This window comes from Leuresthes tenuis, unplaced genomic scaffold (genome assembly GCF_036924035.1).
Source record: "Leuresthes tenuis unplaced genomic scaffold, fLeuTen1.0.hap1 SCAF_7, whole genome shotgun sequence".
NCBI lineage: Eukaryota > Metazoa > Chordata > Actinopteri > Atheriniformes > Atherinopsidae > Leuresthes > Leuresthes tenuis.
Window position 1 is genome coordinate 16389612 of NW_027325361.1, and position 27529 is coordinate 16417140.

General features: G+C 40.6%; 1 protein-coding gene across 2 annotated transcripts; it reads left to right on the forward strand.

Annotated features, from left to right (window-relative positions):
- On the forward strand, positions 1-27362 carry ttc39a (tetratricopeptide repeat domain 39A). 2 transcript variants are annotated; one of them, XM_072389554.1, is made up of 21 exons: positions 1-126; positions 1129-1179; positions 1378-1422; positions 1701-1745; positions 7950-8054; positions 16929-17060; positions 18126-18166; positions 18400-18467; positions 18564-18628; positions 18735-18834; positions 19125-19190; positions 19726-19834; positions 19930-19997; positions 20090-20149; positions 20665-20826; positions 21064-21155; positions 23833-23953; positions 24525-24636; positions 24775-24889; positions 25109-25225; positions 25521-27362. In XM_072389554.1, exons 1-21 carry the CDS (start codon positions 74-76, stop codon positions 25633-25635), a joined length of 1842 nt encoding a protein of 613 aa, XP_072245655.1. In that variant the 5' UTR covers positions 1-73; the 3' UTR covers positions 25636-27362. The 2 variants fall into 2 exon arrangements, with proteins under 2 accessions (XP_072245655.1, XP_072245656.1); XM_072389555.1 differs by lacking the exons at positions 1-126; positions 1129-1179; positions 1378-1422; positions 1701-1745 and adding an exon at positions 3537-3846.
- Positions 27363-27529: the final 167 nt, after the last annotated feature.

Consider the following 27529-nt stretch of genomic DNA (forward strand, 5'->3'; position numbering starts at 1 on the left):
CCCGCCGTGTTAACCTGACCTGCCCTAAGTCTCCTGCTGTGTCACCCCCCCACCCCCTGTCCCCGGCTGTGGAATGAGTTTTATCAACAACTGGAGGCGAAGCGTGAAAAGGGATGACAGTAAAAAGTGAGTAGAAAAAGCACCTCGCGTCTCTTCAGATACCACCAGTAGCGGTTTAATCCCTCTTTTTGCGGCTTTCAGTGTGCTTGCGCCAGTGATTTATGCCATCGCACTGTAGATAGTATTGTTGCGTTTGTCTCTGTGAAGTGAAGTGTATTCCTCTGTTGCTCCTTAGCTGTCAAGTTTCACATGCAGGAACAACTGCGACGAATAAACCCTCAGATGACGTTGTTCGACCACCGCGACGCAAAAGGGAAAAGGATGGCGCTTATCACTGCTCTCACTAAACCTGGCTTTGTAACCACTCTTCACCTTGTTAGACATGATTTTTCATGTCAGTCAGGATTGCGGACGTAAATCTAATGAAAAGTGGAATTCTTTCGATTATGATGTTACAAATGACATGGTTGTCGAAGTTGATGCTTCTAAACCTACATTTACCCAAAGGCTGTTCTAAATACACTAACTGTCTTTCAGGGTACTTGAACCTAACTAAGTTATTTCAGCTATTTGTTATTTTACACTGTAAGTCTAATCTATTACTTAATCACACACAAAAAAAGAGATCCTTTTGGAAGATTAGATTATGAGGGGGTGTGCTTAGATACATTTAGATAGTTGGATACATTTGTGCATCTGGTTTTTGCATTAATCCCATCGTGATGCCTCAAATTTGTCTCGCGACAGGGTCCAGCTCTTTGGTTTGCTGTTTACACGTTAATGAGTCAGTAGTAATTCTGTAATCTAACTCCACTGATAGTACCGCAGCAGTCATAAGGAACACAACCGACTTTTTTCACCTCACTATCAGGTCCCGTGTTTACTTCTGATGATGATAATATCAGCATTGTTTCACTGTTTCAGCCTCCAAAGCCTTGTTTTCTAGTGCAGTTGGTCTCTAAGGGCATGTTTGATTTCAAACAATTCCAAGGAAACCCCTTCCTCAAACCAGAGTAAGATGATTTCCTACAGTCTCTCTAAGATGAGCCTTTTTTGACATCTTCACAGGGGTGCTGTGCAGCCTCAAGACATCCCTGTCAGCCCAGACTCCCCGAGCCGGTATGTTCACATTGTTCATACAGTCATTTCTTGTCACTGTCGGGAACAATAAGGAGCGTGACAGAGAAAAAAAACAAAACAAGACAAACCCTCTGCTCCTTGCAGTGCTTACGACACTGTATTAATGTGTTTGAACCTTTTCATTTCAACTACCAACACCTGTAGAAACTTAAACAGACCTGTTTGCATTTCTTCCAGAATGTCAGACATTCCAGATGTGGATCCAATCATCACTGACTTCAAGTAAGTGTCTTTAAACTGAGTAGTCAGTCTGTGAAATTTAGGCCGTAGTTACCTTCTTTCAAATGAGCCACCAAAACTTTCCCACAGATTTCCCCAAACTGTGAATTTAATATCTGCAGAAATCAGCAAAATCATCGTGAAGACACAAGCAGTCTGGGAGTGTCTGCGTGTATCGCTGTTCGTGTTTCTGTGGCTCTCACGATCGTGTTCCTCGCACAATAGTTGCGCCCTTTGCTGGTTTTCATCCCCTGAGACCTGATTTTGTTCCTGTGTTTCAGGTTACACCTAACCGAAAACAAAGATGCTCCAGATCCAGCTCATGGGTAAGACCGGCCTCTGAACGCTCACTGGTCATACCGCAAGACTAAGGGTTTGATGACAAAAAGGCTCTGAAAGTCCAGTCGTGTTCGGGGTTTTGTGCTCCATTTGCTCTTTCTTTGTAGCTATAGGAAGGAATGAAATGGAGTTTTCCCTGACGTTTTTAACACACAGCCACTTAGCTGCTGTGTAATAATGATGTGTTCTTTATATAGATGTGGTTGTGTATGTGGGGTATAGAGCCGGGCTGCTTTGTATGAAATGCTTCAGTCTGTTTTATCGACAGCAATAGTATTTGTGGCTAAGATGAGCATTTTATAACTGTAAGGCACCCTGAGCTGACAGAACTCAAAGATGTTTTACGGCGCGTAGCACTGAGAGTGGATTGGTCTGCATCTTGAAGTGCCTTTCGATGACATTTGTTGTGATTTGGTGCGATGTAAATAAAACTGAATTGAACTGAATCAAGAGCATAATGAAACAACAGAAACATTTGGCCTTTATGTTGTTGTGTTGTAATTTCTTCTTCTGCAGTATCTTCCAGTACTTTCCCTGCGTGTTCTGCCAATTTGAAATTCCCCGACAACATTTCAGTGGGACTGTAATCTGAGCTTTCATTGAGCCATTTCAAAGCTGTTCTTTTTTTCTTTTTTGGGGAGGGATTTTGCCAGTGAGCGTTGGATTGTTACGTCGATGAAAGGTTTGACCTCTATTTTACGGCAGATGTTCTCACGTTATCTTCACGCTCACTTTGATATGATCCACACATCACAGCAGTGTTCAAGCAAGCTGCCGAGTCCTAAAGACAAAGACGGTGTTGAAAAGAGAAAATATGTCATTTAGAGAATAGTTAAAGATAAACTATACTAAAAATATCCTGTTTATTTCACCTCACATCTCAGAGTGGACGGAATTGCGTGAAACAAAAATCTGTGATCCATAACTAAGAAGAATGTGGAATATGAGTGTAGGCGGCCAGGTGCCCTCTACATTTGGCCCCTCGATGTCCGCCTCACCAGAAACCGCCCATAGGCTTTTTATAAAAGCCACCAGGTCTGAGACTTGAAGCCAATGAGGAGACACAAAGCACAGATATCATTAACACTACAAAGGATGGGTCTTTTGCATTAATGCATATTTGTTACTTTAAAGAAACTACCAAAACTAAATGCTTTGTGTCATGTCACAATATGGACTGTTTGAATGGTCCTGGCACAGATTTTGAGATGAAATGCTCGTGTGAGATGTGTCAGTCCTCTCGGAAATGTTCTGTTCTCTCACACACCCACACCTGATGGCTGAGAGGTAATCCTCTGTTTATAGCAATGGGACGCTGCCACACCTGCCACCGTGCCTGGACTCCATTCACGACTTCCCGTTAGTTGGAGCTGCTGTGCTGCACCTGTGTCCTCTGTTCCCGAGCTCTCTGCAGTTGTTCACTCTGTGCCACTGCAGCAGATCGGACCAGCACGCAACGCTCCATCAGTCCCTTTAAGCTGTCCTCCTTCAGCTTTAGCTCCAGAAATCTTTCATGGTTTTGCGATATAATGCAGCTTAGATTCCTCCTTTTAGCTCTCACTCTTTCTTTCTCTTATTTGGTAGTTCCCTTTCTTATGTAAAAGTCCTCAAGCTGTGAAGTGGTGGACATTTTAGCCCCACCTCTGATCTGGCTTTAACCAATCGGAGCAGAGACTGCAGTGTGTACAGCATGAGGCTGACGATCGGAAGAGGTGGGATAGGTTTTGTGTGTGTGTGTGTGTGTTCGGGGCAGCACAGAAAGATTGTGTGGTCTCCCCTCATGTGTGATAGTCATCCCAATCTCATTAAGGGCTGTTGCTGCTGCTTCATCCACCTCTTCCTCCCTCCCTCTCTCATTCATTCCTCCTCCTCTCCCTCCCTCTTTCTCTGTCTCTCTGCCCTTATTCTGGTCCTGCTCTTGTGTCTGCAGCTACAGAGAGAGACACAGATCATTACACAGCACTGCTGGTGAAGGCCCAAGGCTCACTTCTGCAATTTTCTGTACCTCTTTCTGTCCCTGTGTCTCTTCCTTTCACACAGCCTTTGCCAAATGAAAATGTCAGGAGAGGAAGAAGCTCTGTCAAATGGGTAAGATTCTCACCGCATGCTGGGATGATGTGTTTGCCCTTTAAGATGCTCTGGAAGTGATTTTTCTGCTTTATCACGAGGGGAACTATGTATGCGTGTGTCTCCAAGTCGTGACTCTTAGGCATGTTGACAAACTCGCTCGGTAAATGGTTGGAGCTGGTTTGTATCACAACTCGACCTCTGGACGTCTTTTATCAACTGGAATGAATGTGCCGAAGGCTCTGCGAAGCAGAGTCGACAGACTAATGCTTTGTCACTCTTGTGAGGCTGCTTGGGTGTTTAATTGTTTATTAGGTTTGCAGGAGCATACGAGGAGGTGGTTTTATGTGTGCATTTGCCCTGATAATGATCATCATTGTTCAAGTTGCTCCCTGGAGAAATTAACTCAGAAATGCTGACTTGAAACTCTATTAAATTATTGGGACAATGTGTGGTATGCACATCCTGAACCTCACAGCTCTCCTCGATCTGTTGGTTGTCAGGCCCTTTCTTTGCTCCTCACAATTGCCAACTATTCCCTCCATTTGAGAGACAGTCCTGTGGCCTCATTTCCGTCTCAGTGTCCTCGAGCGTCAGTTTGCCCCGAAGCTGCCAAAATCTTGTTTTTCTATCAGCCATCTTTCCGGATTGAAAGAAATTATGAAGCCATAAAGATTATTTGTCTGTTTGATTGTCATGTGGCAACACACTGACCCCTTTGTTAGTTTACTGATGAGATTTCAGCATTAATCTAAGATAGTCAATCAACTACAATTTGAAAGCTTACAGTCTATCGTCCCTTAGATTATGTTTGTTGTCTGAATTTAACAGGTGATCGGGCTCCAGCAAATGTTGGTGAGTTGTGCCAGTTCCACCCCAGAGAGAGCAAAAACTCACGGGACTGTCTGCGTTGAAGTTGAAGTCATTAAGAGGTCTTTTTAATCAGTTATTTTGTGATTAGACCTTTACCTTTGAGAAGATTTGGTGCGGTTTATCAGTGGTTGTGTTGCTGAGCCAAACGGACCACCACGAGCCGCACGGTGATTACTGCGACTCATGCGAGCGTCGAGGGTTGTTGTTTTCAAATCCCACTGAGCAATTTGTCACGTAAAATATGTTCAGAGTGTGCCCATTACTCGTTTAATGGACATTTAGTTTGGATTAAGGCTGTTAGAGGTACAAAAGTGAAGGTTTGGGAGATGTGAGGATAGTCCCTAGACACTGATTGATTGACTGATGGATGCGACGTCCATATTTTCATTCACACAGTAATAACATATTGCTTTTCTGAGCAGATATAGTACCAGTTTTATTCTGCTTTTATTGTAAGGACATTGAATAAATGAGCTTGCAGTGTAACAGGTGATAAAACAAGGACAAAAACACAGGAACATGACTCGTGTCTGTCCACGGAGTGAACTTTGTGTGTTGTTATGTTTAACATGCAAAGATTTTTCTGTACATTATCAGTTGTGTATTATGATTTTTTTGTAATCTGGTTTTAAACAAACCTAATCTGGTTTTATGTTGAAACAAAGGTCGGTTCTTTTACGAGCTAAAGTCAAAACAAGCATGTATTGCTTCTAATGTAGTAATCCTGTAAATGGTGGGGTACATCTCTTTTTAGAATATCATCTAAAACCTATAAGAGACCTAAAGGAAAGACCTGATGTTATTCAAAGCTGTGTTCTTATAGCAAAGCATTACATGTGCCATACTTGTAACTTTCTTAAAGATTAAACGTCTTTTGACAGATGTCGACATACACTCCATATGCCTGTGTCTGAGACAAAATACTTTGAATTTAGTTGGATTTGGAATTTGCACAATCCATAGACATGGGACACGGTTTTAAACTGGAACCTTTGTTGTTTTTGTTTGTGGTCCTGCAGTTAATTTTTGAGCAGGATTTGATTGCATGCAGAGCAAAAGATGCAAGACAGAACAGCAGAAAAAACAATCTCAAAACCCGCAGCTAATCATCTGATGGTGATTTGGGGGTAGCAGAATTTTTCAACTGCTCCAATGACCCATGCACAAAGACTTGGTCTAACATCCATCATCTGGTTACACTCGAAGCCCTGACACCCATCGTCATGAGACGATGGCCGAGGGACTTCCAGATTGGGCTTTTCATCAATAAACTTGAATCATGAATCGCTGTATGTTCAAGTCAGCTAAACTAATGTATACCATAATAAATGTGTAAATGCATTGCATTTTGCACTTTTAATTTCAAACCAAGCTGAGCTAAATATCTGTGGCACAGAAGATGAAGCTCAGCAGACAGATCCAAACCATATGCTGCGATATCCCAAAATGAAAGCTTTGGTGAAACATATTTACCCAGAATAACAGATTCAGAGTTCTAACAACGTGTCTGTACTCAATCCTGCAAAATACAAATTCAGCACTCGCATTTAAAACATTTCACACAGATTGGCCGAATTAACAGTAATGAAGTTGTTTTTATTTATTTTCCCCAAATCTTCTTTTGACGGACTTTGAACTGTCTCAATTCGATTCAGCTCCTTTCTGCTGACTCGAACAGAAATGCACTTGTAATGCAGCTGCTGAAGCATATTTGTCGAGTAACCACGTGTCGCAATGCCGTTTCCCTTTTGAGATGTTTGAGGTCATTTTGAGGAAAGACAAAAAGTTAAAGAGTTAAGCATCACAACTTGACAGCAGGCAGCCGGTGGACTGCCTGCTGTCGAACCAGCAGAGAAGTCTCAGGTTGGGCTGGCAGTCTGCATGGAGTTTAGCCACATGCTGGAGGACATGTGACAGCAGATGTACCCGTTACAGCGTTATTCTTAAAATCAATGATATAAATGTACATACAGGATGTCCCCCACCGCCTCTGATAAGAGTTGTGTTATTGTCTTTTCATTTATAGTCAGCTGAATTTAGTCAATAATGATAGTTTTTAATAATCTGACAGTATTTTGTAATATATTAGCTTGTTTTTTTTGCGTGTAATTCAGTTGGAGCTGATTTTCCCTCATAGCCTTACAGAGACAAGCGGTTACATAGTTACGTTTTGGTTACATACGTGTTCGTAGATTGCCACTGAAATCTATGGCTGCAACCTCGGGGGGGCTGATTTGGAAGTCGAACAGCCCATGATCATGCATTTGTGTGTTTACCTCAAAGCAGTTGTTTCTGGGCTGTTATCGAGAAGCTCAGCTTACTGCCGGTCATATGGTGAACACAGCAGTCACCCGCATGTCATTAGCCGGAGCTGCACAGAGCTGTGTGTGCTTGTGTCGTGGTGGTGGTGTGTGCTTGTATGAGATGAGTTTATTGTTCTTCTGTGTTCCTAATGGACAGGAATGTGAAGTGTATTAGTCACCGCTGTTACACACATTAGATGTAGCTGCGTTTGCTCAGTTTCTGCTCTCATATTCCTCGGTCTAATGCTTGCTGCTGAGGTCAAAACTTTTTGTGTTAAACAGGTAATGGCCCACTGACTGACTGTATTACAGCTGTTAGATAGAAATTAGATTTACAATTAACAGTGAATGAGTCTCAGTCATAACTTCTGCTCTGTTTGGGCATATTATGGACATGTCACGTGGGTTAGGGTCATGTGCAAGATGTAATAAATAGAAAGCAGCATTATCATGGGTTGGTATTGCCGCCTTTATTCACGTGTAGCCGTTCAAAACGGCTGCCAGACCTTGCAATTTTGTAAATGAATGTAGGAGGGTGTAAGTGTCGTAATTTATGCTGGTTCCTTGTGTAATTTGTAGTGTAATGCATGGTCAGTAGCGTCTGGCTCACAGTGTCTGTGTTGTTGTTTCTTTCTCCGTTTGTTGAGTGCAAAGGATTAAAGACGGGAGGAGCATGTGAGTGAGATCTTGCAGTATGAAGACCTGAAGGGAGTTGCACAACGCAGTGCAGTGATGTGAATCTTTTTGTCCCCATTTTCATTTCAAAGAAAAGCTAATCAAAGTTTTATTGTTTTTGTGGGGCAGCAAGCAGATTCAAAAACTGTAAAATTTATATGTCTGATTCTGTCAAATTCAATATTTTGATGCTCACCACCCTCCATCCTGGTACTGATAGTTTATTTTCTGCACCGTTTCATTTCGATGTTGTGATTGTTTCTGGTTCCTCAGGTGCTCGCGGTCCGACCTGTCACTGGCCCTGGAGGACTGTATGGCTGCCCTGGATTTGTTCCTCAGGAATGACTTTGAGGAGGCGCAGGCCCGCCTCAGATGCAGGTAAGAGCACAGCCTGAATCAGAAGTTAACACAGCTGCTGTTCTCGCCCGGCTTTGTGATATAATGAATCAAAAGCCTCTACAGCCTTTGTGTGTACAAGCATTAGTATTCGTGGTGTTTTAAGGAAACATTTTGAACAGGAAGCAGGATGCGCTCATTTGACATGTCTTAGAAGGAAAGCTCGGGTGGGAATGACAAAAGAAGGCTTAGATTAATTTGAGTTGAGTTTTGGGTCCCAGTAAACTAAACCTGGACATGACGCAGCATCAAGCACATTAGGCATTGTGAGCTGCAGGGAGTAACTCAAAACCCTGCGATGCCTGAGCATTGTTTTGTTGTACTGAGTAAGAATGCAAAGGTTTGTCTTTTTCAGAAGTCTTTTTCGCACTTGTTTTGTAAAAAAACAGTGTAACACATTGTGTTCTACCACCCTGCAGACTGAATTTAAACTAAATGTATGTTGATAAAAACTTGGTCAGTAGTCAGCTGACTGTAACCAAACATTAAGCAGATGTGACACGTGAAAGAAAGATTGACGTGACTTTTAAATGATTGAGCCAAAGCATTAATGTCCCGTTTCACCAAATCTCAGCTCACGTCACATGTGGTGGAGACTAGGGGGCGAGGAAAGGAGGCAAGGAGACTTATCGAGGAAGTGCCAACTGATAAGGGACAAGTTGTTGTTGTCCATTCAGCGCTTACTGTTGCCCCCTTTGTGTTGTCAGCCACTGTTTTTATTAACAGTCCTGGTTAACAAAGAGAACAGACCTCTTCTCTTTGTTTCTGGCTGCAACCCCAGTATATACCCCGAGTATGTTTTTTTTTTTTTTGTGTTCCCAACACTATAAAAAGAACAGCAGCAGCCCCATGGCATAAAAGATATCCAGGTCAGGGAAGTGAGCCTTAAAGGCCTCATTGGTGGGAGCAGAGCTAACATACTAACATCTGTTTGATTTGCACAAAGCAACACTGATAGGTTGAAAATTCAGGATTTTTTTCTCTCACAAGATTAAAAGTAATTTACACTTCAGACTGTACAATAAATGCCAATTTCTTGAGGCACAGGAGGCGAATCCCCTCCAGTATCCAGCACCGTTTACTAAGTTGAGTAAAGCTCAAGGACTCGACAGGTTCCCATCTGATTTTTATTTTATTTTTAAATTGGAAAGGTATTCAAATTCAATTTTCTACCGTATGTTTGTCCAGACAAAGCAAATGTTATCCAAAATGTTCCCATCTGTCTCCGTCCTCTGTTGGAAAAGATAAATCGAATTAAATTGCCTCTGATTCCAAAAAAATGTTTTCTTCTGTTGTTGTTCCGTGTCCCTGTTTCCATTCTTTTTAAAACCTCTGACTCTCTAACCGCTCGACCTTTTGATTACTAGTTATATTTGCAATGAAACGAGCATTACTTCCAGCATGTGGGGAACTGTCTCTGTGTAATATCTAGTACCACCACTGTGCTGCACATGTGTGCTGTGGGATGCATTTGAGGCATTTCTACCTTGAACACTCCAGCTGGGGTTACAATAGAGATCTACAGTATATTGGTGGCCCACTTTCTCAGCCTGTCCTTTCAGGTGCTGCATTGTGTCTTGCTTCTGAAGCCTCCATCAGTAGCCCAGTTTTGGGCCCAGTTCAGGAATAACTCTGCAGACTTTCTCACTCTGAGGTCTGCTGAAGCTAATCATGCCCTATATATTGACGATAACTCTGCCTGTGTCTCACAGTTGACTAAAATCTTGAGTAATACCAACAAACAGTTGTTTTGATTGTTATTCTTGCTCCTATATCTTTCTCTGTCAGTGTTTATTGTTTGTTGCAGCCTTATTTCCAAATGGCTGTGCAGCAGCTCTAAGTCACAAATGATAACTTTACCGACATTTTGAGTTTAAAGAGGATGCTTTGAATTCAGTTTTTTGTTCACATATCCTCATCTTCCCTGCACTCTGGACATGCACTTTTGCAATCAAAGTTGGACTATCGTGTCCACTTTTCCAGAACCAAATTAGCCTGAATGCCTCTGATGCATGTGATAAAAGTTTAATTGCTGCACATGCATTTAACATGTCCTTTCTCCATCCAACTGAGGCAAACCGTTTTCACTGCTGTTTTTTTTTCCGGCATTGACCCAGATCTGGATTTGCTGAAAACACAACGGCACATGATGGCTTTTACTTACTTGCTAGCTCAGCAAGCTATCTTACTTCAGTGTAAGGACTCCCCTGAGACACTGTAAGATGTCCGAATCAAGAGAAAATCCATTGTACCACCGAAAGGACAGAGAAGTACATATTCTTAGTTCATGTGGTGCTTACCTTGACATTTAAGAAAATGATCTGGTTATTTATTTTCCACAGTTTACAACCACCACATGTTTAACACTTAATGATTATAGTTGGTTTTCCATTACAAAAACGTCACATGAAACAAATATATATGTACAAAAAAACAAACTTGGAAAAACATGGACTGCCATTTCTTCACATTGCCATTGTATTCCTGTGATGTATGTAAAGTACAGGCATGGGTTTATGCTTTTATGTTGTCACGGACATGCAGACATCGCCCATTTCTGCTCTTTCTCGTATTACTTGTTTCTTGAAACTTTCATGCATCTTTCAGTGGAGAGTTTGCCTCGCACCACTTCCTCATGACTGCTTTTAAACATCCTGCCAGCAGTGTTTTCAACAAATATGGGTGTTCTCTTTTCACAGTGTTGTCTTTGGTGTTTCCAAAAATACACGACACAAAAATCCTCTCGGCCTCCCATCTTGCCTCTGACGAAAAGCTCAGTTTAAATGATGAATCGATGGAGATTACCTGGCTGTCGTCAGGCCTGGGTGTATCTCGTTGAGCTGCAAACTGGTTTGTAGTTTTCGGATTGAGCGATCAGAGGGCCGGACGCTTTTCCAGGCAGGCCCCGCTGGTGTTGGACAACATTTTTGCTTCAGCACACACAATTTGATATTTGAAATTTTATTTTGTGTTTTGCTTTGGTTGATTTTTCCACGTTACATTTTGTTGAAAGATCTGACGCAATTTAGATCGACTACATTTGGAGAGGAGAGAACCACCTTCATAGTACAATCTTGCAGAAGTGCTCGCATTACCGTGGACTCTTAGCATCTTTGTACTTCACTGGTACGGTTGAGTCACTCCACATGGGAAAGCCAGATTAAAAAGCAGGGATGTGTCTGTAACAATATGTCACAAACATCTTTGTTGCTCATGTTTTTGTGATAATACAGTGACAGCAAATGCTTATTGGTTCGTTTTTGTGGGTGAGTCATGTGTTTTATGCTTAAAAATGATGCCATTGGCTTAATTAGCATATTATCCAAAATAATTGTTTATGTTTATGCATTTGGCAGACGCTTTGATCCAAAGCGACGTACTTCTCATGTCTCAGGTAGGCAGGCAGCGTAAGGGGGTCTTGCCTAAGGATCCCTGCAGGAGGTGGTACCTTTCATGCAGGGGGTGAGGTCAGGATTCGAACTCTGTAACCCACATGAAGGGCAGCAATCTCCAGCAAACAGATGTGAAATGTTGTCAGTGACTGTAAAAAGAGCAGTGAAAGTGGAACGTGGATTTCCCCCGTGGAAGCTTTCCAGTCTATTGCTCAGTGATGGGCCAGAAACAGATGCCGTCATGTGAAAAAGAAAGTTAACTCTTTGAAGTTATTTCATTTAAAGGTTTAAGATATCAAGAAATGATAGAACAATCAAATGACTGTAAACCTCAATGAACTGAAGCAATATTGTAAAGACAAGTGGACAGAAATGACTCTACACTGATGCCAGACCGATAAAATCATACCGAAAAAGTTACTGCTGCTGAAGGTGGTTCTGAAAATGGTTGAGTCATGGGATGCACTTGTTTTTCACACATTACTTCTGCATTTTGGCTTAGTTCAAGTTAATAAATGATGTCAATGAGCAATACATTGTTGTTTATTTGATGTTATATTTACCTGATTTTATGACACGGTTAAGGACCAGATGATTTTTCTTTTTTTAAATGTCCTGATTCAGAAAAGCTTAGCATTGAAAGAGGATTTACTTTTCTTTTTGAGATTTTACGTAACGAGCTGCTTTGAGTTGCATTCACAAACAAAAATTCCACCTCAGACGCACGCCCCGCCTCCAGTTTTGTACTCTGTCACTGTTATCAAGTTACTCCTTTGTTCACTTCGTATTATCTGTGCTATTATCAGAACCTGTACCACACAGTTGCTATTATATCCTCCTCCTCGGCTCTTGAGGGCTGTGGGCCACTCCTTAGCCCCAGTATTTCTTTTCAGTGCTGTCTTACGGTTGTTTTGTCCTGTCAGCCTGTACTTTGTGTTGCTGTTTTTGTACTTAAGCTAGCTTGGCAGATATATGTAGTTTGTGTTTTGGCCTTTGTTACAATAAGTCAAGATATAGCGTGATTATAACTGATTTGACCTCTTAGCTCAGACCCAAATTTACAGAGGTGGTGTTGCATAAAATACTCTGTTGCCAACCTGAAGATTTATCTGCGTAAATCTACCCTGGCACCACCTGACTCTGCTGTCGGTGTCCTGATTTCTTTCTTGATAATCTTCTCACCATCGCTGTCCCTTCCAGAAACTGAGGCGCACTTTCAGCGAGTATATACATATGTGCATGTGCATGCTCTGCCAGTGGCTGTTTCGAGAACAAATCATTTGATTAGCCTCTTAATGAAATCTCTGTAGACTAAAGACGAGGGGCTTCCCGAAGACCTGGACAGAAATGATTGTGCTCTTCAACAAGTCAATTAAATTTTTTTACATGCAAATTATTTAACAGTCAAGGCAGTCTTTTTCTCAGAATTTTCCTACCTTAACCTTAGAAATTCAAATGTTATTTTACATTTAAAAGCAGCTATCAGACTTAAATAAGTCAAACTAATTGAGTGTTTTCTGGTTTGCTCTTTACTGGAGAATTTTATGAGGAAGCCAATGGCCTGAGTCCTCTTTCTCATTTCCCTATCTGTTCGGGTGTTCTGTTGCAGTCTAATGGGACAAACACACACACACAGACACATATGCAGGCACACAAACATATTTAAACTAATGTACCGAGCAGGCTCTTTCAGAGAGAGCTTTTGATCTAATAAAAAAAAAAAAAGCACCTCTTGTTAAAATTAAGTTTGTAACTTTGTTAACTTGTTAGTTTGCTAAACAAATGTTTGCCAGCGTGGCTGAACATTTCTACTTTGGAGCCAATGACAGTCCTAAATTCGTAAATTCAAACTTTTAGATCAGATTTGAGGCTTTTAGAAGTTTGATCAATACCCACAGAAAGTCATCAATTCTCCACTCCTTCTGTTTTCATGATCAGTCACCCAGTGTCAGTAACCCCCTGACTCCAAATTCAATCATTCACTTTGCACTTTATATGTCTCATGATGTCATATCATGCTCATTATGCTCAATATACTGCCTGTACATAAATGAACAGCATTATTCTCACTGTACCAATAAAGCTGATTCTGATTCTGATTTCCTGTCAGAATAGCTGAAATCGCTTTTGACATACTGTAAGTTATTCATTGATAAATGAGTGAGGGCTGGCTGACAGCTGTAGCTCTGCTGGTTTAACTGTTCACCAGTCATGACAGTAAAGTGTGTGATGGGTGCAATCACAAACCTCACTGACTGGTGACGACTCGAGTGAACGAGAGAAGAGAGGTTGGAGAGAAAGCCGCTTCCCCAGGCTGAGGCCCACTTTACTGAGGCTGTAAGTGAAGCGACCAAACCAATAATACAGGAAAGAGACAGGACTGGAGAGAATATCACATCATTACATTTCCATAGGAACCAATACATGCTAATTCATTTAGATGGTTAATGCGCTGATAAGATACGAAACAAGCAAGTCAGAAAATGTTGAAGGAAACAAAAGTTGTCCTTGCAGTAATTATTTAATTTACTGATTTATAGGATGGAAATATTGTTACATTAGCAGCACATCAGCTGTAAACTATTATCTAGGTGAATTATTGTGGGTTTTGGTGAATCATAGAATATATTAGCAGATTTTATGTGTACCTGCCTACATATGATACTGCAATAATGATATTGTTGGTGTAGAATTTAGAAAAACCTTGCGATATTCATCTGAATCTAGTACTTTAAAAGTATTTTTTAAGGTGATATTTTCGCTTGATCAACCCTTAAATCCCAAAAGGATCCAACAGCAGACTTATTTGCCAGCAATCTGTTCAAACATGTCACCAGCCCAAGTAGGGACATAACATTGTAATTATTCTCTCACCATGCTCTCTCGCTCCATTCCACATGACATAAAATACACTAAGAGTCTGAGGTGCCTCTTTGCAAGAAGTTGAGATGTTGTTGCTCTGTCGGCTGTCTTTTGTCCTGTGATCAGTTTCACGACTTTATCTTATTCAGGGAAGGTGTTGCTCTTTTTCAGAAGCTAACTGTACTGTTAATATTTGCAACTCTGATGATGATTTGAACTCATATAACAGTCAAAACTGCAAAAAAAACCAAACTGGTACATGGTGGTGAAGTGAACAGTTTTACATGTCGTGGCTTTCTCACAATTGCTCTTCTTCCCGATTTGCAGTAACATGTGCTGAAGTCAATTGGAGGCATGTCTGCACGTGTTTTGAAGCAATAACAACACAGCGCATATGAAAGGTGGAAATATTTGACATTCCCAGCCACTTTCAGTACGGCTACAAACAATAAAATGTACGTCACAGCTCCATCTTAAAGGTTTGGGTTGCTGTCCTACTTAAGTAAGCCTGACGCAATGGAAATGTGAGGCAGGCAAATCTCTCTGCTACTCAGCCTTTGCCTGCGCCTTCTCTGACTGCCTGTAGATGTTGTTGCTTCCTGGGTGTCACTGTTCCTGTTGACGTTTGGTCAGTGAGTCAGAACCTACAAAAAACTCATTCAGGCTGAAGTTGAAGCTTTGCAAGTGCTTGTTAGCCCTTATTAGCTATAAGTTTATTCCACGAGAGACTAAAAGTCACATGGAGGAAGGACAAAGATGCAAACTGGAGTCTATTCAGTGTCCAGTTTACAACATTTACTGATGAAAGTGAAGCAAGACTAATGTTGTTGGTCTGTGAAACATCAGTTTATAACAATTTAGCTTCTGCAACAGTGAAAAACTCTTGTTTGAGCTCACAGCCGGGTCACGTGACTGTGCAGTGCAATGTCAACCAAGCAGACTGGCAGCATTTTTTGCTATACACTTCTGCCTGTATGTTAACAAAACTGTACAATGTTTGCATGTAAAACACACAGTACACATGTTAACACTGAGCACTTGAATCTGTTTATACCATAAAGTGTAGTGTTTGAATGATGGTTTAAAACTGGAGCAACAAGCTTTTTCAACTAATTAAACGAGTATGCTCACTGGAAAAATGTGTGACACAAGCACTTTTACTTCAGACTCTTTACAACAACTTGTTAAACAGAAGGTGTGACGTGACTTGCCAGCAACCACAGCTATAAATAGACAGTTTTTTTTATGTAGAGCTGCCGGTTTAGTCTTCCAAGTATTCAACGGTTATTGTTAGCAGTAACCACTGAATGTACTATCTATGTATTATGTTGTAATACATACTGAATGTACTTACTCGCTGAACTTAACTGGTTCATGTCCTATTTAGAAGGCCGGAGTTATTTTGTTACAATTGGCAGCAATGAATCTGAGCGAGTGGCCATGACTTGTGGAGTCCCCCAGGGGTCAATTCTTGGACCTCTTCTGTTTTACTTGTATATGCTCCCTTTGGGTCAGATATTGCAGAACTTTAATATAAATTATCACAGTTATGTAGACGATACACAACTTTATATGACATCCTGGATGAGAGAGAATTTTCTACAATTAAATGAAGACAAAACTGAGATCATCCTGTTTGGTAGCAAATAGAAGAGAGTCAGCATTGGTAAATACCTTGAAACTTGGGCCCTTACAATCACTGACCAAGTTCGTAACCTTGGAGTGTTGATAGACTCAGACCTAACTTTCAGCAGCCACATCAAAGCTTTCGCTTTCATAAAGGCAGCTTTTTACCAACTCAGAAACATCAGCAGAATTAAAGGTTTTCTCTTCCAAAAAGACCAGGAGAAACTCATACATGCATTCATATCCAGTAGACTCGATTACTGTAACGGTCTTTTAACTGGACTTCCCAAAAACAGCATTAAATATCTGCAGCTCATCCAGAACGCTGCTGCTAGAGTTTTAACCAGGACTAAGCGATCTGAACACGTCACACCAGTTTTAAAATATTTATACTGGCTCCCAGTCAGTCACAGAATAGATTAGGCCCAAAACACATCTGTGATATATTCAGAGAATATAAACCCAGCAGAGCCCTTAGATCCAAGGACTCAGGTCAGCTGGTCCAGTCCAGAGTCCAGACTAAACACGGAGAAGCAGCATTTAGCTGTTATTCTGCAAACAAGTGGAACAAACTGCCAGTGGAAATTAAATTGTCACCAAATGTAGACATTTTTAAATCCAGGTTAAAAACATTTCTTTTCTCATGCGTCTATGCATGAAATCTGCACGGTATCTTTTAATTTATCGAGACTGTTGCTTGTTTTTATTAATTTTAATCATTTTATTTTTGATTATATTTTTAATGCTTTTTCTGCTCCCTGCTAAAATGCTTTTATTTTATGTAAAGCACTTTGAATTGTTTTGTACATTAAATGTGCTATACAAATAAATTTGACTTTTGACTTTGAAGCCACATGGATTTTTTTTTTAATCTCCTGTTTCAACCAAAGATTGTCCTCCCATCTCATCACTTATTACATCACGTAACTGATCAAGAATAATGTGTCATTTAACATATCTTTTCTTTTCCCTGCAGAACAAAAGACAGCATGTACCACGCTCTGACCTATGCCACCATCCTAGAAATGCAGGCCATGATGACCTTTGAACCCCAACACATTCTGGCTGCGGGTAGTACCATGAAAGAGGCGCAGGCTATCTGTCAGCGGTGAGACTTTCCCACAACTTCAGAGTGAAATGTTGGCCTGTGACTTGCAAATAAACAGTGAAAGGGTGGTTTTCTTTGTAGTTCCTCTCTAATTGAATCAGCAGTGGAGGTTGATATTGTCTCTTGAAAAACCAGAAGGTCGAGACACAAGCCAGTGGTGAAACAAGCACACATTCTAGAATTATAAGCTATAAGTTTATTCCACGAGAGACTAAAGGTCACATGGAGGAAGGACAAAGATGCAAACAAATAAACAGTGAAAGGGTGGTTTTCTTTGTAGTTCCTCTCTAATTGAATCAGCAGTGGAGGTTGATATTGTCTCTTGAAAAACCAGAAGGTCGAGACACAAGCCAGTGGTGAAACAAGCACACATTCTAGAATTATAGCTATAAGTTTATTCCACGAGAGACTAAAGGTCACATGGAGGAAGGACAAAGATGCAAACTGGAGTCTATTCAGTGTCCAGTTTACAACATTTTTCTCTTGAAAAACCAGAAGGTCGAGACACAAGCCAGTGGTGAAACAAGCACACATTCTAGAATTGACTATTATTTCAGGCAGCAGAAAGTGATGAAAGTGAGGTTGACGAGTACTTACACTTGAGAGTTAGACATTCAGACACATGGCACCGCCTCTTGAACACTGTATCCCGTTAGTAACATCATACAAAAACTAAAGAGATGGCCCTAACACACTGGTACAAAGAATCTCACAATAACGTGTCACAGTTTATCCTGAAGCCCCAGTGAGAGCTCATGTGGAAAAACAAAACATCTCATCAGCCCTCTCTTATTCAGACCGACACTGATCCGAGGTGAGAGCTGCAGTTTTCCTTTCGAAAGTTGTGAGTGCTGATGGGAAATTTAATACACAGTCAGCAAATTCTTCAATGAGTAACTTCACCTTGCAGAAGCTCAGCATCCTGTCTTTTCTGGAACGAGGCTGAGTCACTGTTTTACGTGGAAACAAGATAAGGGGACAAATGCAAGGAAGTGCAGTGCGGCAGACTCTTAATTTATCAGTGACGATTTTCAAATGATGACACTTTTGTTCTTTTTCCGTAAGGCACCGGAAGAAATCGAGCTTCTCCAGAACCTTCACAGAAGGTCAGTAAATTCCTCCTGACAGGATGAGTTCAGTGTTTCCCCATCATTTAAGCAGATGTCAGTGGTTTGCATGTGTGAACTCGGAAATGTTTCCGTGTGAAAATGTGCAAGTTTGAATCTTGCGGGTGTGCACTCGGGTTAAAGTACCACATGTACGCTGCAGCTCATGGGCTCTGCTGAGCTGTCAGGCTGTCTCACTGAAGATAACTGTGGTGTAATCATTTTCACCTCAGAGGAGCTCCATGCTGAAGTGTGCTATGCTGAATGTCTCCTGCAGAGGGCAGCCCTCACCTTCCTCCAGGTAAGCAACCAGGCCTCAGCCACTTGGTCTGCCACTAAATCTGCCACCACGAATGATTGTTTAAACTTATCAAACCCTCGCTTCTCCTTCTCTCAGGATGAAAACATGATCAGTTTTATCAAAGGTGGAATCAAAGTGAGGAACAGCTACCAGACTTACAAGTGAGAATCTCCTGCATGTTCATTAATAGGATTGTATCTTTCCATTAATGGAGCTATTTTTTCCCGTAGCATTTAATCTCACCACTCCTTTATCTTCACTTCACAGAGAGCTTCACACTGTCCTCCAGTCCTCTGGATACACTCATGGTGACAACCACGGTCATTTTGAGGGTGGTGTTAAATTGGGGGTAGGAGCCTTCAACCTAGTAAGTAGAGGTCTCACTGTAAATATTATGTGGAGTGGGTTTATAATGCTTACCGTGTTAGAAAGTAAACACAAGCACAGAAAGAGCAAAAGATCAACATAAAGTCACGATAATCTAACACACAGATAGCCAGCATGTTTTGAACCCAGTGTCGCTGTTATGAAAATGACTTTACAGCTTTGGAAATGCAGGATAATTTCTTCGGAAACAGTCTTTGCTTTAATGACAGAGAAAGGCTCTCTAATGCTGTTGCTGGCCTTTCAATTACACTGTTTCTCTACTTCCTGCAGATGATTTCCATGTTGCCCACGCGGACACTCAAGCTGCTGGAGTTTGTTGGTTTCTCTGGTAATAAGGTTAGTCTTGTTGAGATGTGTTAGCCTGTTAAGTCTAAAAGAAGGACATTTCTTTTTTAGTTAGAGATATATTGAGGACCCTGTGTCAGAGGGTAGGGTACCCTGCCTCTCGCCCAATGACAGCTGGGATAGGCTCCAGCCCCCCCTGGATTAGGTGGGTATAAAAAAAGGATGGATGGATGGATATATTGAGTGGAGGCGGATCCCTCTGCTTTATTTGTAGAGTATGATACTACATTAATTCACAAGGAAACTGGGCTGTGATTTTCTGGTGAAATTATTCTCACTACTACTGAGATGACTATGATGAGCCTGAAACTGTCAGGGGAAGCGTGAAGCAAAAGTTGAGAAATGCACAACTGACTTTGAAGTTTTGATCATAATGACTAAAGACATCTCTTCAGAATGTAACTTCCTCTTATTTGTATCATCTACTGTGCTGGTTTTTACCTCTAATTGAACCTCTGATCGTCCGTGAACACAGGTTTAAGTCAAGCTCCATTTTGTGTGTGCGTTTGTGTGTGTGTACATGCAGGAGTTCGGTCTCCAGCATCTTCAGGAGGGCTCTGCAGAAAGCACATTCAGGTCCTTCCTGTGCAATATGCTACTGCTCTGTTATCACACATTCATGAGTTTCATATTAGGTGAGTTATAACAAACACACACTTACACATGCAGCTACAGACAACAACAAACGGACAAGAATCTAAGCTGGTCTTGTTCTGAATGTCCTTTGCAGGCACCGGAGAAGGAGACGTTGAGGATGCAGAGAAACTTTTGCAGCCATATCTCAAAAAATATCCGAAGGTTTGCTGGAATGACGGACTTTGTTTTCTTTAAAAGGCTGCATGATTTGAAGTGTCATGTTCCCAAACATAATCTGTTTCGCCTCTCTCCAGGGATCCATCTTTTTGTTCTTTGCTGGTCGAATAGAAGAGATCAAAGGCAACCTGGATGCTGTACGTACTTCTTTCCAACCTAAAAATGGGAGAAATGCCGTCACTTCTGCAGTAGCCCTGCTTTGTCTGATAAAAGTAGTTAAATGACCCTTCTTGTGTCTTATTTTATGAGAGGAAGAGCTAGTGTTTACCATCATGTCAAATAGGCTCTCCCCTCAAAGCTTCATAATGGATGTGGTCAGACACGCAGTGTCAGGCCAGAGATGAATATGACTTTCAGGAAATCCTGCAAATGCTGGCAAAGATTAGTTCGCCAGATATGTTGCATACAAAGTTATCATAAACTGAAATTATGACCTCTCTTTTGGACCTAGTGCTTGTTAGGAATTGAACACATTTTGAAGTTTGAGTTTCGATTTTTTTCGTATTTTATGTGGGTTTTTTTTCCATACTCTTCAAGTATTGTTGCCTACTTTAGATCCTGAACCATATTCAGAATAAAGTCAATTTGTGTTCACTTCACTTAACTGTTTCCCAAAGTGAATTTAGCGCAACACTGACTGTGTTTGTCGTAGGCTATCAAGCGTTTCGAGGAGTGCTGCGAGGCTCAACAGCAATGGAAGCAGTTCCACCATATGTGCTACTGGGAGCTGATGTGGTGCTTCACATACAAGAGGCAGTGGAAGATGGCCTACTTCTATGCTGACCTACTAAGCAAAGAGAACTCGTGGTCCAAGGTAGGATACTACAGTGTTGTCCTAAAAAAGTTAGCAATAAAAAATGTATTTGAATTGTTATTAGATTGGGGACATTTGAGACTATTTGCATTGTTTTTTATTTTACTTAAATGTCGTTAGCCTTTTTCCAACTCATAAGAAAGCAGAAGAAAATCACCTCTGTTGTGACTTTCTTCCCCTTTTCTATTGAAAAAGTAAGATGAGATTGCAATAGTAAGCACTTTTTCCTCCCCTCAGGCTACTTATGCGTACATGAAAGCAGCCTACCTCAGCATGCTGACGGAGGATGATTGTCTAACCTTTGGGGAGACTGCACTAACTCTGTTCAGGTATAAACTCAGATGCTGCTTGTGTTACTCACAACACAGTGAAACGGAAACACATTCACAGTAGTATGTAAAAGCTTGAGTAACCCTCACTAAAACGTCTAGAACATGAAAAGGCATAAGGGTTCAGATGGAGCATTTTGAATAACAGCAAAAAAAAATGAACAAATGAAAGTGAAATGAACAAAAGCTTTTTCAAAAAGGTGAGTATTAAGCTTGGTTCTAGGCTGTAGGTGTTTTGTAGCCAGCTGGTTCAACAGGAGAGGAGCCTGAAAACTGAAAGCCCTGCCTCCCATTTTGAGCCTGGAAATTCTGGGAACCACAAGCAAGCCTGCAGTTGCGGGGTGAAGAGGTCTTGTGGGTTGTAGGGAACTATAATATCTTGAAAGTAAGAAGGGTGCAAAGCCATTAAGCGCTTTAAATGTGGTAAGACGGATTTTAAATGCTATCCTTTCATTCAGTCCAGAACATTGTGGAACACCATAATTGGCTCTGGGAAGTTAAGAGGACAAATCAGTTACACATACAAACTGAAATTGGTCAGAGAGACTTAAACCAGTCCAGAGCAGTACGCTTGATCCCAGTGATATGTCCAAGTCTTTGTTGTAATATGTTGTGGGCGACATTGTCAAATGCAGCACTGAGGTCTAACAGGGCAACTACAGAGACAAGACTGCTCTCAGAGGCCAAAACAAGGTTACTGGTAACTTTAATTAGTACAGCTTTGGTACAATGGTGTACTCTAAATCCAAAGTAAAACACTTCATACAGACCAGTCCTCTGCTAATAGGCAGGTAGTTGTTTTAAAGCAACTTTTTCAAGGTTTTTGGAAATAAAATGAATGTTAGATATACAGTAGGTCTGTAATTGGCCACTACAACTAGATGAAGAGAGCGTTTTAAGCTATGGTTTGATAAGTGCTAGTTAAAAAAAAAAGTAGAGGTTGTGGATTAATTAAAAAAGGCATAATGATGTTGTTATATACCAGGTTTCTGTTAGACAAGAGAACAATATTCTATGCTCAGTATTGAGGTTGTTCAACAACAAAGATGTGGAGAAAAAAGATCTTATATTTAGGAGTCTCCATCTAATTGTACTAGAAGATGTCTGCAAGTAATAGTGAGGATCAATATTCAACCTAATGACATTTTGAGAACATTTGAGAGTTATCCGAGAGGTGACCAACAGAGATTATAACAGGAATAGGATGAGGTTCAACAGGATGGCAGGGCAAATTCCCTTGAATGGTTGCTGCAGTATTACAGTATGTTAATATTTGGAGTCACAGAGGAGGAAGAGGAAGTATCTAAACAGAGTGTACAGGACTTAAACAGCCAGTAAAATCAGCAATTATTATTTGACAGCCGGATTTATTTGGATGTACACCATCTCTGCTAAAAAATATGGAAACTATTACAAAAAAACCTTAAAGTTATCGATAAAATACATTTGTTGGAACCTTCAGACAGACTGCAACCACCTGCTGAGCCTGCTAAATTCCGCAGTGTTTTAGGGAGTTAAGAAGATGGTTAAAAGCAGCTTTGGTCAACCCAAATCAGTGTATTGTTTGTGTTCTGTAAAGTCTTAGGGTGAAAAAGAGATAAGAACAACATGCAAAAGTATGGGAACCCCTTCCAGCTCTTAGATAACTTTGACCAAGTTATGAATTCAATTGGCTTTTTAGGGCTATGGCTTCTTCACAGTCATGTAAGGGCCAATTGGTGCTAATTTTACATCTTTAGTGATATTCTCACTCCTCAAACCTTGTTAGAAGAATCAGCAGCCATGCTTCCTCGAAGCAGCAGCAGAGTGCTCTGTAAATGGCAGTGATAAATTCTCACTAAGCATGAGACGGCTGTAAGAGGAAGAAAAAAAAACGTTGTCAGGTGCCAGATTTCACAGTTTGTGACGTAATTAAGTAATGGCATTAAACAGGAACATTGAAGGTCATGTTGAGTTTAGCAGAGTTGGAAAAAATGTCTGAGAGAAGAGCTTGTAGGAATGCCAGGAGGGAGAATAAAACCTCCTGCTTGAGAGCAAAATACATTTTAGAAGATTCAGCAGACTCTGGATTGGTGGTGCATTCTTTACAGTGTTGTAGCAACATCTACACAGATATGACGTCATCTGGAGAATCAGCAAAGGAAAACCTGTCCTGCATCCTCACCTCAAATTTCATTGTCATAAGTTTGCAAATTAGCATTCCACTCCCAGAGGGAAATTTCATGATTGAATAATATATTGAGAGAAGATGGGACAAGGATGTGTTTACAGCAGGATAATGACCTCAACATGCTTTATATCCTCAAGAAGCTCAAGCTTCCTCTGACATAAACATCATTGAAAACGTATGGTTTGATCTCAAGAGAGAAGAGCATGCAAGACAGCCTGAAGCCTTGCAAGAGGAATGAAAACACATTAACGGAAAGCTGTGATTCTTTTACAAGACAATGTAGCCAAGGGCTTACCCTTGGGATTTTCCTTTTTTTTTTCCCTGTAATTTTCCAGTACTGTACAAATAATATTATAATGTTTTATTCATTTATTATAATGTTCCAGGGGGGAATTGTATACCCGATAGTGATACCAGGTACAATATTGCAAGATTTGATTTGATACTATATGTCCCATGTTTTCTCCGTGGTACTTATATTTATGTATACGTTGTTTTATGATTCAGGCAGGTCCCTGGGCTGAAGCAGAAAATAGCAGGGAAATCTTTACCAACAGAGAAGTTTGCCATCAGGAAAGCCCGCCGCTACTTTGCAGAAAGGCCTATTCCTCTTCCTGCTCCTCCGCTGGTCAGTACAGAATGATGCTTGTGTGCAGCAATGCTTGTTGTGTGGCTGTTGCATTCATTTTAACAATAGTGCATTTTACTGTTTCTTTGATATGTAACTGGTTCAAATAATATAATATATGGGAAAGTGCATAAGCTTTACTCTACAATGTTCTTTAACCTCTCCTATTAACCTTCCTGGACAATACCCTGAAAGTTGTGAATGTGTTGGTTCTTTTTAGAGGATAAACATGGCAGTTACAATAGCCTAAACTATTTTCTGCAAAGTCAGCAGACAGATACAGCAAGGGGGTAACCCTCTGCTCACAAACCCACTATACCCAGTTCTATGGTCAGAGATGGAGTCCTCTAAATGTGCCACCATTTGTGTGGTTACTGTCAAGTGAACCTACATGAACATGCAGCCTACATTTACTGGATTTGGCTGAAATAATTTGGTTCAAACAGTCAAGCTACATGGCACATGTTTTAGTTAAAGTATACCCAAAGTATGCCAGAGAGAAAGTAAATCTGTCTGTAGTAAGTAATTTGTGATCTACTGTAAATTGTTTATGCCTACCTGTGCTGTCTAGGAGATGATGTACATCTGGAACGGCTATACAGTCATCGGCAAACACAAAGACCTTACGGAGGGCATGCTGCAAACTCTGGATGAGGCGCAGGCTAAACTTGAAAGCACCCCAAGTATGTGTAACCATAAAAATTCATTCACTTTTTAAATGGATGAGGTAAAGCTGGTTCAAAATATGTTTGATGCTATATAGATTCTTAAGAATTAGATATTTATATGAGATATCTATGATCCTCGCTACTTTTTTTCAGGGACAGAGTTCTCCATAGATGATCAGTGCTTGCTGAGCCTCTTGAAGGGGCTCTGTCTCAAACACCTGGGACACCACGAGGAGGCTGAACACTACTTTACCCTTGTGCTCTGCAAGTAAGCCTCTCTCTGTACCACACATACAGTAAACTACAGACACAACAAAGTCAGAAAAGCACGTTTCTTCTATCTGTTTGCACCACTAACAACACTGACTTATGAGCCATGTACCTTCCTGTGACTGTTTATACTGAAAAACAAGCAACATAACATTTAAGGGGAATCTTTGTACGAGTTGATTTGACATCCACCTTCATGCTTGGTTGTTTTCTGCAGTGAGACTCAGATCAAATATGACCACTACTTAGTTCCTAATGCCCTTCTGGAGCATGGTCTGCTGTGTCTTGAGCAAGGTAGAAGAGATGAAGCCATTAAACTCCTAGAATCAGCAAAGTAAGTCTTTCAACCAATAGATTATACCCAGTTAATCTGTATTAACCGTGAAGTCTTTTAAATCATGGATTATGCACTTGCTTCTTTTTAATTAAAAAGTGTTCCATGCATTATACACGCGTAATACTTGACCAAAAGCAGTTATTCTTGACATATATTGCTTTATTTAAATATCCATTCATTCAATTGTGTTGTTTTCAGTTTATTTAACATTCCGTTTTTCTTTAGACTACTTTTTTGTATTGAATTTTACCGTGGATGGGACTGTAAATATCTCCTTCTTGCTCTGTTTCAGGAACAATTACAAAAACTACTCCATGGAATCACGAACGCACTTCCGTATTCAAGCTGCTTTGCACAAGGCCAAGGGAACTGGGGAGAATGGCATCCATGTGCCCTCAAGCCCATAACATACAGAAGAGGGCACACAAGGGCAGGAACAGCTTTGTAGTTTCTTCAGCCCCACAATGCAACACTCAACTACACCAGCCCCGCCTGTCAGGGCGGGTCATTTGTTGTTTTCATCAAGAGCTTAGGGGAGGAAGAGGTCTAGTTTTCCGCACGTGTGCCACTTTTATGGACAGCTGCAGCTCTCTGTTGCCTTAACTGGCTTTGATTGATATGCAATGCCCTGTCACAGAGAGATATTCCAATTAACTTTTCTTTATCGCGTGATTTGAAATAGATATGAGTTAAAAACATGCCCTTTATGTGTATAAATTAAACATTACCTCCAAAAGGCTTCTGTGTCTTTAACTATGGCTACCTGCAAGGGTTGCACAATGGTTGCACAACAAAACAAGCTCCAATTTGTGTGAAATGTGCAGTAGATTGTTCCCACTACCAACCATGACATAAATGTGCCTGGTACAGGGCACTAGTACCTAATCTGAGAACCGAACAGTCTCCATATAAACGACAAGAAGCTAACTCACCCAGCAGCACCACTTGACCAGCTTGCTACAAAGCTCTTCCACTTTTTGTTTAATGTAAATAAGAGATTATTACCGCATCACTGAGGTGACATGTAATCTGAATCCAGATATTTATCAGAACATGCAACTCACCACTTAGTTTATGGGGTTTATGCGATAATTTTATATGTTGCTAATCAAATCCAACATGACCCATTTAGGTATCAATTCTGATAGATTCATGTATTTAAACTACATAATCATTGTGTTTGTCAGAGTGAGTGAGCATTTGATTGTTGTTGTCATTTAGAAGAAATAATCAACTCTAAAATCCTGTCTTGTTACAGTGGAATTTTGTGGCTTTTTGAAAGGGTCAAAAAGGAAAAAGAAGGAAAAAAAAGCCTGTAAGACCTGCAGTGAGAGTTTACATCTATATATCCTGTAAATGGCACCTTTTACACAAAATGTCCCATTTTGAGAAGACAGATGAATTTGTCTTTTAGAAAGGCAGACTCCCTCCTTTTCTCCTCCTGGTGTGTGGGCCAGGCTCCAGCAGTACTTGAGCTTGAACAAACGGGGCATTCACAGCAAGCAGCTAATGACTGCATGCTTGTCTGCCTGTTGCATTTTTAGTAGGTGAAAGTACACTGAATCACCACAACCACTACAGTCCTCATTCTGAGCATCGTCTTTGAACACCTTCTGCTGATCCTGTTTCAAACACCCTTTTCCTAGAAGCACCCATAGACAGACTTTAACCGCATCCTGTTTCACATCATTTGTATATGAACAAATATGACACCTATTTTTTGTGATTGCAAAGGCTATGTTGAAAAAATATGTACTGAAATAGTGTTGGAATCAGAGCACTGATGATTTGTTTGCAACTGAGTGAGGTATGGGATTCAATTTAATGACTTAGAGTAAGTTTAACATTTTCTTTATGGGTTTGAGTAAAATTGTTCTACCTGCAATCTCTCTCCAGAATATCGCAATGAAATATCAAACTTTACTTTCTAATAAGTAATTAAACTTTTTTTGTTCTCTGGATTTCCACATACAACTGCAAGAAATTCTAACCAAAATACTGTGGTGTTTATACAATCTGTATATTATATTGGGCATGGCTACCCACTGTGCAGAGTGACATTCCTGTACATGTTCCTGTTGTAATTTATGATGCAATTATGATGAGAAACTAAACATCCCGTTTTGTGCTGTCATCTCTTTATTTCTTTTGTCATTTGAGCACAACAGATTTTCAAAATACAATGTGCACAGTACAAAGGAGTATTATTTACAGAGAAGGGAGGAGCTGCTTTCTCGCAGATCTTTGCTTTGAACTCAGTGTCCGCTATAAGAGGTAAAGTCATTTCACTCTGTTGATATG